Below are 15,442 nucleotides of genomic sequence, written 5' to 3'. Positions count from 1 at the left end.
AAACGTAGGACAGGTAGCCTCAGCAATTGACCCACATTGACGAAGCCCGTTCTGCATCAGGCCTCTGCTGGACAGTCAAGAGACGAGGGAGCCCACAAGATAGCCCTCGAGTCAGCTCTGTTGTCTGGGGGTGGCATGGGGATTACAGAGGAAGGAAACTCAACTCAGATAAGGGGAGTTAGGTTCTTGGAGGTAGCACTGGAGCTGAGCAATGAGGGTTAAGTGGGAAGGGCTGAAGCAGGATATTCCAGGCAGAAGAAATGGAAATGGTTATAGAAATGAAGGGGGTGACAGCAAGTAGTAGTTCAGTAAGAGTGTAGGGTTCAAGGATGGCAGAAGGGAATGGAAAGGAGAAAAGAGGTCAGCGGGTCCCAGGTCTAGAATGCTAAGCCGCAAAGTTTAAATTGTATCCTGATGGCAAAAAAGATTCATGGAAGGGTTTCAGTTTTTAGAAAGATCAATCTGGTGACTAAAAATGGATCAGAAGGAGGAGCTCTAAAGGCAGAGGCTGGTAAAAGGACCACAGCACTGAGGAAGGCTGCCGGTGAGAGGCAGTCCTATGGGAGAACTCGTGGTCATGTGAGTAGGAGGGAGGGAGATCAGGTCTCTAGTGAACTCGGGTCCCAGAGAGCACCACACAGAGGGCCGGGCTGGGGCTCTAGGTGAAAGGAGCTGCCAATCACGCATATGAACTTCACGAATGCTTTGCAGAAGAGAAAAAGGCAAATAGGCTGGAACAAAGTTAACAGCTTAATTTGGAGCACTGGCTTCCAACAGATTCATTCTGGCTCTGGGTAAACACAGGCAGCATATTAGGACACCTCATCTTTAATCCACCCCACAACCAATGAGGCTCAGCAGTGGGAAGTGAGTTACAAGAGGCCACCACTCTATCTATGCCCTCTGCCCCCCTAGTACCTGCCTCCAAGCCACCATTTGTATTTTTAGTAAGTTCCTGCCCAGCTCCAGACAGAAGGTGTGACTTGTTTACATGCAAATACACCCCCTACAGTCTGCCTACCACTACTGCCTGACAGAGGAAATTCTTTTTTGCAGAGCAAAACCCCATAGTGGAGGCCACGGAGACTTGCTCATCATCTCCTACCTAATTCATCAAGGCTTTGCTGTTCTGGTGATGTGCGGTATTTCTCCCACAGCAAGGGTCTCTAGGCAACACTTGAAAATCTAGGGAACCTATACAGCTCTTTTCCAGAGGAACTGTACATACAGAATACCAGCTTCAGACCTCCCCGCCATCTGAAGAGATGACGAGGATGTGCTGTTAAAATCTGCCATTCTCGGGACGCCTGGGTGGCTCAGTCATTAAGTGTCTGTCTTTGGCTCAGGTCATGATCCCAGGACCATCCTGGCCGTGTCGGGCTCCCTGCTCAGTGGGAGATCTGCTTCTCCCTCTCCCACTCCCCCTGCTTGTATTGCCTGTCAAATAAATAAATAAAATCTTAAAAAAAAATATGGCACTCTATGGACCCCGCACAGATCATCAATAAGCCCTTTGCAAGTATTATTCATCAGCTATCAAATATCAGCATTTTTCCAGGTGCTGAGAATCGGTTCATTTGGAGACTGTTTTTGTTTTTTGTTATTTTCAACTTTTTTTTTTTTTAAGATTTTATTTATATATTTATTTGAGCGCGGGAGCAAGAGTGGAGGTAGGGGCAAAGGGAGAGAGGGAGAGGGAGAGAGAGCGAGAAAGAGAGAGAAAAGGTGAGGCAGACTCCCTGCTGAGCAAGGAACCCCACACAGGGCTTGATAACAGGACATGGAGATGACCTGAGCCAAAAAGTCAGACGTTTAACCAAGTAAGCCACCCAGGTGCCCTTATTTTTAACTTTTTTTTTTTAAAACATTATTTTTTTAAAGATTTTATTTATTCATTTGAGACACAGAGACAGAGAGAGAGAGAGAGAGAGAGAAAGCATGAGCAGGGAGAGAGGCGGAGGGAAAGGAAGAAGCAGGCTCCCCATTGAGCCAGGAGCCCGGTTGTGGGGCTCGATCCCAGGACCCTGGGATCATGACCCGAGCCGAAGGCAGATGCTCAACCATCTGAGCCACCCAGGCGCCCCTATTTTTAACTTTTGAAGTAATTTTAGACATACAGAAAAACTGTACACAGAATTCCTGTATAACTTCATCTAGATTTCCCAAATGTTAACATTCTACCACATTTATCATTATTTCTCTGTATCTACACATATTCATTTTTTCCTGAATGATACAGCATTTGCTCCTAAATACTTCAGGGTGTATTTCCTAAAAACAAGAATATTCTCTTACATAACCACAAAACAATTATGCAAACCATGAAATTAACATTGATAGACTATATCTAATCTACAGACCTTTTTCAAATTTTATCAACTGTCCCACTAATGTCCTCGAAAGCAAAAGAAAAGTCTTCCCCTACTCTCGGATCCAATCCAGAATTCTCCACTCCACTTAGTTATCGTGTCTCTTTATTCTCCTTTAATCTGGAACAAGAGTTCCTCAGTTCTTTGTGACACTTTGAAGAGTACAAGTCATTTACTTCACAGAATATTCTTCTATTCGAGTTGGTCTGATGTTTCCTCGTAATTAGACTCACATTACCCATTTTGGACAGGAAATCCAGAGTGGTGGTGTGTCCTTCTCAGTGCATCCTCTCGGGACGCATGAGCTCTTTTTGTCCCATTCCCAGAATATCAACTTTGATCTCTCGGTTGAGGTACAATCTGCCAGGGTTCTCTAAAGTCTCTCTCTGTAATTAGTTAAAAAAGTAACTTGGGAAGAGACATCTCTTCTACTTCACAGCAAACCTTCCCATTAGGTTTAGCATCCACCAAGGATTTTTTTTTTTTAAGATTTTATTTATTTATTTGACAGAGAGAGACACAGCAAGAGAGGGAACACAAGCAGGGGGAGTGGGAGAGGGAGAAGCAGGCTTCCCGCAGAGCAGGGAGCCCGATGTGGGGCTCGATCCCAGGATGCTGGGATCATGACCTGAGCCAAAGGCAGACACAACGACTGAGCCACCCAGGCGCCCCTCCATCAAGGATTCTTGACTGAAACAACTTTTACTGCTATGGTGATGGTCATATACAGATTTTTTTTTTTTTTTAAGATTTTATTTATTTGACAGAGAAAGACACAGCAAGAGCGGGAACACAAGCAGGGGGAGTGGGAGAGGGAGAAGCAGGCTTCCCGCCGAGCAGGGAGCCCAATGCGGGGCTCGATCCCAGGACCCTGGGATCATGACCTGAGCCAAAGGCAAACGCTTAACGACTGAGCCACCCAGGCGCCCCTATACAGATTTTTTTATCTTCATTGCTCCTGCTTTATTCGTTTATGAAAAAAAAAATTTCGTCTCTCCCCCATTTATTCGTTTATCTATCAGTATAGACTCATGGGTTCTTTTATTCATTCAATGGGTTATAATCTATTATTTACTTGATCCTCCAACTGTCCCAGATTTCACCAGGAGGAGCCCCTTCAAGTTGGCTCCTGTGTCCTTCTGACATGACCCATAGTTTTTTTTTTCTCCACAGAAAGCAGAAAAATAATTTATTCCAGTAGATGGCAGAAATAAGAAAGTCATCCTGAAAATATACTTTGGTGCAATTCTGTTGGGACAGACAGTCCCTCTGAACATGCTCTCCTGACTGCCCCACTGGATTCTGTCTTGTGACAGTTAAACACATTGCTGATTCCCATGTTGTGACCTGGCAGGTATCTTCAAATTCACAGGTTCCAAGGAGCGAGCAATGTATTTCTCAGAAGAATAGCACCTTCTATCTCAGAAGAGTGCCTAAACACTTTATAGAGTCAGCACAGTTTAGGTTAAGTAGGCACATAATTCATCAAAATGTAAAAAAGGTTGACAGGAAAAAATAACTGCATTGTAGAATAAGATATTCAAATGCGGTGTGAATATTTAAGGCAGCTGATGGCCAAAAGAGGCGAGTCAAAGGTGGTCTGGGTTTGGCGTTGATTTTGCATCTAGAGGAATTCTCCCTGTGACCTCAATGATGGAGCCCTGGAGAGCAGGTCTTCCTCCTTAAGGCCAATGATACTTGAGGTACCAGATGGTTTCTTTTTTCAACTGTGGTCCGAAGAGAGGGTTGAGTTGGGCCAGAATTACAATCAGCCAAAAGAGATAGCAGCAGACTGAACAGGTTACCAACATGGTGATGATAACGGCCCGTTTGGGACCCTTAGGGATGAACCAGGGCACGCAGAAGCTGACAAAGCCCTAGAACACGCTCATTATGAGGAGAGGCACCATAAGGCCGTTATATGCCATGGTTGCCGCCGAAGCTACCAGCCCCTGCCCAGCCGCCTCACTTTGGTCCGACCCCATGACCCATCATTCTTTGAGCACATCCTTACTTTCTGGCATAGCAGGATGCTCCAAGCTCACCTGTGATGTTCCTTCCCAAGCCCCAGAATCAGCCATTTCTCCAAGACAGCCTGGTTCTTAGGACATTAACAAGCAGGATCTGGGCATGAAGTGTATTCATGGCTTGCTACCAGAGTGTCCTTGCTTCTAAGCCCTCTCAACAAACAGAACTAGGAAATACACATGCATAAATGTGAAGACACACACATACACACATCTATTTCTGTATCTACGCAGAAAAACCCTGAGTTCATCTGGTGACTCCAATTCCCATCTGATCTCACAGAGTTCCTTCTAGCCTTTCCCACCTTCCATACTTACAGGAACTCCCTTTTCTGGTAATAAAAAAAAATGTGATTCTCATTATCCAAAATATATTTACCTATCTGCTCAATTCTAGAACAAACAGTAACTAGTTTCAGAATTGCTAACCCATACACCACTGTGAAAAACAAACCTACTAATTAGAGTTCAGTATTTGTTTATAGTTCTTTTTTCTTTAGTCTGAGGGTATATATTCAAAAGCTACATGGGTTAGTTCCTTTTTCCTGCCTCAGTATAGTAATGGCCCCATTTGAAATAAATACTTAATACGCTGTAAAGTAAGAACACAAATGAGCTCAAAGCTGTGACACAGGACATGGGTACCCCCTCCCCTGTGGCAGTTTCCCTCTAATTGGCTGGGCCTTCAGAAGCTGTGGAGCTTTACGAACATACAGATATGCCAGGCTCCCCTAGTTATTTTGAGCCAATAAATCTGAACTAGGACCAGGGAATCTGTATTTTTCAAATGTTCCCTGAGTGATTCTGATATTCTATCAGTTGGGGAATGACTGGCTGTAAGAATAAAAGCCTGGGGGAGCCTGGCTGGCTCAGTCTCTGGGAAGACCATGCGACTCTTGATCTCAGGGCTGTGAGTTCCCGAGTGCCACACTGGGTGTAGAGATCACTTAAAAATAAAATCTTAAAAAAATAAAAATAAAAGAATTAAAAGGCTAAAAAGCAGGGCCCTGATGATCTCCCCTCCAGCCAGCTCCGAGAGCTTGTGCTGGCCCCCTGCAGGGACGGCTCCTCTACCTGCGATCTTCTCGCCTCTCTTGAGCCCCTAGCAAACCCTTCTTTAGAAGCCAGCGCAAATGTCTTGTCCTCTGTGAAGACTCGTCGGCTTCCCAAAGACGGCCAGACCCCCGGTTCCCTGAGCTCCTCAGTAGTTTATTATGAAGTAATTCACACATGCTGAAGAACAGAACAGCACAACACAACAGCCTTGTCCAGAGCCCTGTTAAAGCTCTCCTCACGAGGAGGAGAATTATTTGTGTTTCTCTTTCCCACTGGCAAGCATCCGATGAGGATTCCCAGGCACAGGATCTGGCATTTAGCAGGTGCTCAAACAATGTTTGGTTAAGATTATTTTCAGCTTTAATTCTGTGGCTCAAAAACAGCCTAAGTACTTTTCCACGACTCATCAGAACAGAGACCGAGAAAGTTCAAATTGCCAAGGATTCTCTGCTAAGTAATTCTCCTCTTGTGATGAAGCCCATCTCTTCCTGCTCTGGGCTAAACCTGCATGTTATTGTTCATGCTGGTAAGTGAATGCTGTTTCCATACTAGACCTGATTATTTTTAGCACTCCTGTTATGATAAACTCACAGTAACCTCAAAAAGAACAAATCAAAGTCAACTTTTTGCCACAGGAAACCAGCTCACGCTTAATGTTTTGCAACATGCCATGGGAGAATAATAAAAAGATGAGACCTTTTGCTCACAGATGGTGAGGCCAACTCTCAAGATAGTGGAAAAATGCAGCAGGAAGCATGCAGTCTGGCCACTATCTTATTAAGTAAACTGGAAAAACACTCGACACCCAAACAAGGCAAACACACACGCACACAGACAGCACAGAGCAGCTGCTTCACCAGAGGCTGAATTGTGAATGGGGCAGTAAGAAACACCTACATGTGAGGGGCTGGAATCGAGCCTGATGGGTGCCTGAGAAATGGGCAGGCAAGAAGATCCTGCAGGGACACCAGTGGGCAGGCTGCTCTCCCTCTAGAGTGGACCAAATGACCAGACTAGCAAAAGGCAGTCACTCAGGCAAAAAATACTTACGGAGCACCTACTGTGTGCTCTACTGGGCGATAGTGAGACAAAGTTGGGTCCCCTATGAGGTTTTCTCGGGCGTGCACCATAGCCGAGCAAGCACTGTGTCCTCACTAGGAACTCCTAAGGCATCATCAGGTGTGTAAGTCACCTTCCTAGAAAGACTCTTCAGAACAAATTCCAAGGACCAGGAAAAACTGAAAACAGCTTATATGCCTTTCAAGATGAAACTGGTCACAAACAATGGTACACCCAAAGGAATACATCATACAGCCAACAAGACACAGGAGGTCACTCTATATATGCTCCAAGATCTTTCCATCTCACTTAAGGCAATCCAGTAGAAAAGAGCAAGCTGCTTTAATAGTTTGGTTTACATATACACATGCACGATTATAACTGTTAACCATTTTCCAAGAAGACAGGCAAGACAGTCTTTTTTTTAAGATTTATTTATTTTAGAGAGAGAGAGAGAGAGAGAGAGAGAGAGAGAGAGAGAAAGCATACAGCCGGAAGAGGCAGAGAGAATGCCAGGCAGACTCCATCCTCAGCATAGAGACCGATGCAGGGCTCAATCTCACGACCCTGAGATCATGACCTGAGCCAAAATCAAGAGTCGGATGCTTGGGGTGCCTGGGTGGCTCAGTTGATCGTCTGCCTTCGGCTCAGATCATGATCCCAGCCTCCTGGGATTGAGCCCCGAGTGGGGGATCCCTGCTGAGCGCGGAGTCTGCTTCTCCCACTCCCTCTGCTCCTCCCCACTACTCGTGCGTGTGTGCTGGCTCTCTCTCTCAAATCAATAAATCTTAAAAAAAAAAAAAAAAAAAAAGAGTTGTTTTTTTTTTTTAAAAAAGATTTTATTGATTTGACAGAGAGAGACACAGCGAGAGAGGAAACGCAAGCAGGGGGAGTGGGAGAGGGAGAAGCAGGCTTCCTGCGGAGCAGGGAGCCTGATGCGGGGCTTGATCCCAGGACCCTGGGATCACTACCCGAGCCGAAGGCAGATGCCTAACGAATGAGCCACCCAGGCGCCCCAGAAGAGTTGGATGCTTAGCCGACTGAGCCACCCCAGAGAGACAAGAAATTCTTTTTAAGTTGGAGATTTTTAAGATTTTATTTATTTGGCAGAGAGAGAAAGAGGGAGAGCAAATGAGCACAAGCAGGGGGAGGAGCAGACGGAGAGGGAGAAACAGGTTCCCCACTGAGCGGAGAGCCCGATGGGGAGCTTTATCCCAGGAACCCGGGATCATGACCTGAGCCAAAGGCAGACGCTTAACCGAACGAACCGCCCAGGTGCCCTGGCAAGGTATTCTTAAACAGTAGTTTCCCCCACAAATTGGAAGTGGGGAAAATGGGGAGGGTATAACGAAGAAAACTTACCCTTTTACACCATTGTGAATTCTTTGAAAACTGCTTACTGTGGTACTTTTTCAAAAAAATAAAACTCAAGTGTCTCTTGGGGGAGGAGGAAGACTATCTGGGTCAGAATTCAGACAATCTTTGTGTCTAATACATATCTGAACCAGGGTTTTCTGTACTGTGGTGGTGATCCCATTTCTCTAACATGGAGAGCTCCTGATTTGCAGTTTAACAAAATCACTTAGCTTAGAGGTGCATATTACAGATGTGAGGAGCACAGTCCATGGACCAAACAGACCTCGTAGTCTAAATCCTGGTTCTGTCTATAAAACCAAGCGTATGCCCAAGCAAGTCACAGCCATGCTCAACCTTGGTCTCCTTAAAGAAAATGGGACAGCAACTGTATTTCAAAGGTTATCCCAATAATAATGAGAATATGTCAGATGCTTAGCACAATGCGAGGTAAAGCAGCAAGCCTTGTTCAGTACACAATAACCATCCTTACACGCCACATGAAAACCACAGTAGTGCCTGAAAAGATGACCACTCAACCTGGATATTCCCTAAGGCCATCCCACAACCTTAAGTCAGACGTTACCATTGTTTGATTTTATAATAACAAATCTAAGGCCATTTTAGAATTATATCAATTTCAGGTGTGCAAACCTTGACTTAAAAAACAAAACCAACTCTCCTCCTCCTCAATATGTGACTGGAAAATGTTCTGAAGAGAGTCAAAGGAAAATATTCAATAGTCTAGAAGCTGTGCCCCGGCACTCGTTTTTCACATTTACCACCTCAGTACATCTCTTAGAGCCAAGGGAAGGCAGTGCTATCCCCGAGCCCCCTCAGCCCCAAGTTAGGAACCTAGATCTGAATGAAGCTCATGCACCAAAGGTTAGGCCTGTTGATAAGGGGGGGTAGCTGTGATCTGAGCTCAGCTCTGTCAGCCTCCAAAGCCCAGGCTTTTTCCAAGACACAAGACTGGATCAGTCTCTACTCAGGCTGTACTTTTACTGCCATGGTTAGCAATCAAAACAGGCTGGGCAAAAAGAATGCTTCTAATTAAAATCAAACTTTGGGACTACGTGGAGAATATTGTTTGAATTAATTAATTTTTTAAAAATCACAAAACACCCCCCAAAACAAAACAAGAAATAACTTCTAGAATTTTTTTTAAAGAAATACACTTAAACTAAGTTTTCTGGTATAAATCATAAGTCAATAAAGTTGTTAATTATAAATATAAAAGTAGAGGGACGCCTGGGTGGCTCAGTCCATTAAGCGTCTGCCTTCGGCTCAGGTCATGATCCCCGGGTCCTGGGATCGAGTCCCACATAGAGCTCCCTGTTCAGTGGGGAATCTGCTTTTCCCTCTCTCTGCCACTTCCGCTACTTGTGCGCTCATGCTCTCGCTCTCAAATAAAATCTTTTTTTAAAAAAAGATACAAGTATAAAAGTAGAGAAATACAAGCCACAAGAATGATATTTTATTAGATTCACTGATTATTTAGACTCAGAAAAAGATTTTCAAGACAGGCTGGCTGATTTAGTCCTATCATTTCAGAAGCGAGGAAACAAAATCCTAGAGAAGCAAGTTATTTGCCTAAAGTCACAAATACTGTTAATGGCAAGTGTATTTGGCACAAGGCAACTTCACATGTGGAAGCTGCTATGCTTTGCTGCATAAATCCAACGAGGTCAAATCACAGGAGAATCCCATAGCTCCATGAATGGCTGAGCAGAAAATCGAAAGGAGTATTTATTTCCCTGGGTATAAGATTAAGATGATACACCCGCAGAGGATCAGCTTCATACCCACAAGGAGAGGGTTCTAAGCTGCTGGAATAACCAGGGAAAGAGATCACGTCAGCCATTTCCCTCTACTTCCAGAACTTTAGTCCAGCAGGCAGTCACGGGTGTTAATTAAGTATGCATTCGTAGAGTAGCTCCCCAAAGCCAAGCCAGGCCCTTGTGCCCATTGCATCTGGAGCACTCCCGGTAGTTCCGATTGCAGCCCCTCTGGAAAGACACAGCAGAGCTCAGAGAGACCAACTGACCAAAAAAAATCACTAGGAATGTGTGTATGACACCACGCAAGAAAGGTTAGAACCTGTCACCTGCTGCAGAGAGAGAGGCTCAAGAAAGGCTGTGATGGATATCCAAAAACAGCCAGAAAGAGCACTGGGTGTGGTGTGAAGGAACTAGCCCCTGGAAGAGTCAGGAGACCTGGGATTGAGATGTAGACTACCACCATTTTGTTCTATGACGATGGCGAGTCACTTCCCCTCCTGTGCCACTGAACGGGTTCTGAGGCTTAGGGAAAGTGGCCTGATGATGTGGACTTGCCGGTCAGCAATGAGGGTCCTTCAGCCACACATGCCACGGGTGAGGGGGGTAGGGGGAGGAGTGGAAAGCCCCTTCCTGCCACTCCTGGCCTAGAGGATATGTGGGCCTGCCTCCTTTTATAATTCTATGACTGTTACAGAACTGTACATGGAAAGTGGTTAAGAGGGTAAATTTTATGGTATGTGTTTCTTACCATAATAAAAAAATTTCTATGACTATTAATTAATGAACGTTTTACATCAGATCACCAAATCTGAAGCCCTGAAATTGAAACTGGAAAGGTACTGAGTACCGTAGAGAAGAGAGAAGTAAACATATGGGATGTTATTACCCAACGAAGTGTCACCAGCAGAAAATTAAAATCTACTAAGATTGCTGCCATGATAATACCTACTCAAGTATGGAACTAAGGGAAATTGAGTCAATCCCCAAATTTCTACACAGTTGCAAAGTACTCATGTCAAAAACCAAAAACCCAAAAAACAAAAAAGCCTACAACTTCACAGATAACACAGGTCTCTAATATTTCCTTGCTCTGTGCTGAGCCTTTTGTATGTATACCATCCCAGTCTTACAAAAACCCCCTTGAGACAAGCGCTAATAACACCCCCATGGTCAGAGGGGAATTTGAGTGAGCCTCAGGGAATTTAACTCTGTGGCTCAACATCACCCACCTAGAAAAATGACAGAACCAGGACTGAAAACCCAGATCTGTTTTCATTCCAAAGCTCCTGTTCTGAACAACCATGAACCGAGTATGCCATATGGGTCACAGTAATAAGGCTACTGCTTCTTCCTCAGGACCTGTCTACTTCCCCAGCCCCTGGTAACTTCTAACGGTGCTGGCCAGCAGCACCTGGATTTAAATATACACTTTCCCCCACAATGTGGCCTCCCACTTTGGTGATGGGCTCCTGAGGGCAGGGATGGCAGCAGGCCTGGATCTTAATCAGTCTGTCTTTTTTTAAAAAAGATTTTATTTACTTATTTGATAGAGGAAGAGAGAGAGAGAACAAGCAGGGTGAGGGGTACAGGGAGAGGGAGAAGCAGACTTCCCACCAAGCAGGGAGCCCGATGCGGGGCTCCATCCCAGGACCCTGAGATCATGACCTGAGCCGTAGGCAGCCACTCAACCGACTGGGCCATCCAGGCGCCCCAGTCTGTGTCTTTTAAAACAACTATAAATGGGGGAATAGCAGCTACTCCACATGAGTGTAGCGAGGATTCCATAAGCCAACACCTAGACAGCACTTAGGATGAAGGTAGGCTGCTGTTTCCCACATGGCCTTATGCTTCAAAGACCTGAGCGGTTCAGGGCCCAAGGTCCAGTCTGTGTTCTCTCAGGTAAAACACTGAGCCTCTCTGGGTCTCTGTTTCCCCACCTCAAGAAACCAAACTGGGGAGAAGTCCCACTCTGTCTACCTCACAAGGGTGCTGTGTTGATGAGGTGGGAAGAGAAAATACTCTAGAAACTGCAAAGGGTTAGATTAGATGTCTTGCCCTTGGCACTACTGACACTGTGACACTGTGGGCCAGATAACGCTTTGTCACGAGGGGCTGTCCTGTGCCATGGATATTTAGCAACATGCCTAACCTCTCCCCACCCTATCTGCCCCCAGCCTGAACAACCAAAAATGTCTTGACACCGCTACTAGCCCCAGTGAGCAAAACCGCCCTTGGTTGAGAATCACCAGATTTTGGTAAACTCAAATACCTGTTGACTCCTTGTATAAGCAGCAGTAAGAACCACTCAGGTTATACCCCCCAAACCTTTACAAATTAATGGCTACTGTTTACTGAGGGCTCTCGATGTGCCAGCCAGAGTGACTGGCTTCTCCCAAGGGTCCAGGCCCCGTGCTCAGGCTGGACTAGAGATGGCACTGCCTTGCCGTCCTATCCTCGTCCAGAAAAGGAGCTATTTTCTGAGTCCTAGCCGACTCACGTGCCTAAGACTCATTCCTACCTAACCCACTGGATGACTTCCTTACCTCCCCACACTGGATGATTTCTATACAAATGGATATTAAGTGCTCTAAACTAGTTTTTCCCAACTCTCCCCAACCCCAACCTGGCTAACACCACTAATTAACAGGAGGAAAGCTTCATTCCTAGCTAATTAGCCTCATCTGATTTTCAGTTTATTAAGGAAGTTTTATATATTTCCCTTTGAACCAATATACATAGTGCCTGGGGAGGGAGGAATTGTGTGTAGCTATCACACACAGCCACCCTCTCTCCTGACTTGGGGCAGGGGGTGTTCCTGGAGTCTGCACAGACCCAGCCCTGGAGAAAGGAAGGCTGAAGACTATCCAAATGCAACCAAAAGTGCTTTGCAAATTTGACAAATAAAAGCAACATCTCTACCTCAGTCTCCCTGAGAATGGGTGAGGGTTATGCAGAACTCAACGATGGGCCACATCTCCATCCATCTAGATGTTCTTGAGTGGCCACGGAGAACCACCTCGTGAGGAACTCGACTAGGGGCAAACATCAAGAAACCCCTTGGACTCTGTAGCCACAGGTGCAGAAATCAAAGCACAAAGTGCTCACTGGGAAGCTCTGCTCTGAGTCCTCACCTTGAAGGAGAAAGTAATCCGAAGTTGTACGCTTCAGAGCTGCCTTTGCTTTATCACTGCTCCAGTCCACTTCCAGCGCTTCCTTAACAGAGCAAAAGACCACCTTCTGTTGAGAAAAAGGCAAAATTGCTTAGGGCAGTAGCTCCTCACCATCTAGGAGAAATGTCATTATTTAAGGTTTACTGTTCATTAAAAGCAGCTGAGGACCACTCAAGCCCAATAAATTTTAATTGAGCACTTACTGTGTGCTCCTCTGGGTGCTGGGGACACAGCGATGAATGACATGTACTCTCTGCACTAGGAGGAGTCCTAGCAAAGCTAAAGATCCAGTTCCACTCTGGCTTTAACTCTGGCTGTGTTCACACCGCAGAAGTTCTTGCACAAGTGAATAAGAGTGTGTGTCTAAAGATATTCAATACAACATTCTTTGTCACAGCCAACAAAAAAATTAAACGTGTCTCATTAGAAGAATGGTTTGAAGATAACAATAGCAATAAATAACAGCAAGAAACATAAGCAAGGGCTATGAAACAAAAGTTCCAGGCTGTGGGGCTGGAGATGGCATTAGCAAAAGGCCTACAGTAGCAAGAAACATTGCCGAAACCTATTAAAGCTAAATGAAAATTATCTTGAAAAATGCCAGCACATATCTATATTTTAAAATATAAACAATTAAATATGAGTAAGAAAGTGATTTTCCTTTTCCTTTCCTGAATCGTTCGGTCCAGAAGACATCCCGCTGGGACTGAGGAAAGGCAGGGAAGAGTGTGTGTGTGTGGGGGGGCTGGGTGGCCTGCTGCAGGGGACAGAGCAGAGCTGGGTAAGAAGGGTAGCAACCCAGGGGGGACTGGGAGACTGACTCCAACCAGGGATGACTTCTCTTTTTTTTTTTAAGATTTTTTTTTCCTATTTATTTATTTGATAGAGACACAGCGAGAGAGGGAACACAAGCAGGGGGAGTGGGAGAGGGAGAAATAGGCTTCCAGCTGAGCAGGGAACCCGATGCGGGGCTCGATCCCAGGACCCTGGGATCATGACCCGAGCCAAAGGCAGACGCCTAATGAATGAGCCACCCAGGCGCCCCACCAACGAAGAACTTCTGCAGCAAGTGAATACACAGAGAACCTAGGTTTCTCACTGTCAGAGAAGAGAATTAGAATTATGGAAAGGGAAAAAAATAGAATAAAGCCTGTGGTGGGTTATTAGTGTGAACTCATTTTCAATATATACAGACAGACAAGGAAGTAAATGCAGATGCAAGCATGTGTGTACGCACATACAAATACTGAAGAGCTGCGTCCACAGACAAAGCACCAAAGCAATGATGCCCTGGGAGCCGTGAGCAGACCTTGACAAATCTTGGTTTCTAACCCCCAATGAGAGAAACATTTCTCTCTGGAGAAATGGCTGATTTCGAAGCTAGGTCAGGGAGAGTATGACAGGAGCCCAAAACATCTTACTGTGCCTGAAACAAGGAAGTGTGCAAAGAATGATGGGGACGTGTCAAGAGGAAACAGGAGCCAACATAAAGGAGCTCCCACTGGTCAAATTGGAACACTTTGCGGGGAAAAAAAAATAATACATTATAACACTTTAAATAAACTAGAATCCTTCAGTCATATAGCTAAAATCAACTCATTGATAAAGAATAATGAGGTATTTACATATTTTCAAACAACCTCTCCAAAAATTACTGGAGGATAATTATAGGGAAGAGAGGAATTGTTTTCAAAGGAAAAATCTGGCAGACATAATTCTACTCAAACGATCAAAATTAACATTGCCAGTAAAGTAGCATATGGAAACCAGCACCAGACCACAGGATGGGATGAGGAGCAACCCTGCTGTGATATTTTTCCCAAAGGTGTGAAGCTGGAATCTAATCATGAGGGAACATTAGACGAACCCAGACTAAGGAACAATTTACAAAATAACTGGCTTATAATCTTCAAAAGCATCATGAAAATCTAGATGCATGCATAATCCTGAACTGAATCCTTCTGTCATTAAGGACATGATTGGAACAACTGGTAAAACCTGAATGGGGTCTGAGGATTAGATGGTAGTGATGTCTCCATTTAAATTTTGATTTTGAAGTTAACTTGTTTGTGATTACGGAAAATGCCTTGTTTGAGAAAATACAGACAAATATTTAGGAGTGATGGATGGAGCATCATTTTGACACCTTATTCTCAAATGGTTCAGAAAAAAAATGGTTCTCAGTACTAGCCTAGTTTTTTTTTTTTTTTAAGATTTTACTTATTTGAGAGAGAGAATGAGAGAGAGAGAGAGAGAGAGCACATGAGAGGGGGGAAGGTCAGAGGGAGAAGCAGACTCCCTGCTGAGCAGGAAACCCGATGTGGCACTTGATCCCGGGACTCCAGGATCATGACCTGAGCTGAAGGCAGCTGCTTAACCAACTCAGCCACCCAGGCGCACCCCTGTACTAGCTACTTTTACGAAGTTTAATATGGTTATATGTGGGGACGCCTGAGTGGCTCAGTCAGTTAAGCATCTGCCTTCCGCTCAAGTCATGACAATCCCAATGACCTGGGATTGAGCCCCGGGTCCGGGTCTGGATCCCTGCTCAGCAGGGAGTCTTGGGATTCTCTTGAGATTTCCCTCTCCCTCCACCCCTTCCCCGACTTGTATGCTCTCACACTCTC

The 15,442-nt window shown here is 45.1% G+C and overlaps 1 protein-coding gene and 1 pseudogene across 1 annotated transcript in view; both read right to left on the bottom strand.

Annotated features, from left to right (window-relative positions):
• Positions 1-15,442, bottom strand: part of SAE1 (SUMO1 activating enzyme subunit 1) — a 77,157-nt gene that overhangs the window by 27,263 nt on the left and 34,452 nt on the right. Inside the window, exon 6 of the mRNA XM_028088049.1 lies at positions 12,777-12,882. Within this exon, the coding sequence (XP_027943850.1) occupies positions 12,777-12,882 (106 nt within the window). The remainder of the gene's footprint in view (positions 1-12,776; positions 12,883-15,442) is intronic.
• Positions 4,044-4,297, bottom strand: LOC114197139 (V-type proton ATPase subunit e 1 pseudogene; annotated as a pseudogene).

Source organism: Eumetopias jubatus, unplaced genomic scaffold (assembly GCF_037043125.1).
Source record: "Eumetopias jubatus isolate StellerSeaLion01/CBP00866 unplaced genomic scaffold, mEumJub1_p1.0 scaffold_10, whole genome shotgun sequence".
NCBI lineage: Eukaryota > Metazoa > Chordata > Mammalia > Carnivora > Otariidae > Eumetopias > Eumetopias jubatus.
This window is presented reverse-complemented; position numbering and strand designations above follow the sequence as displayed.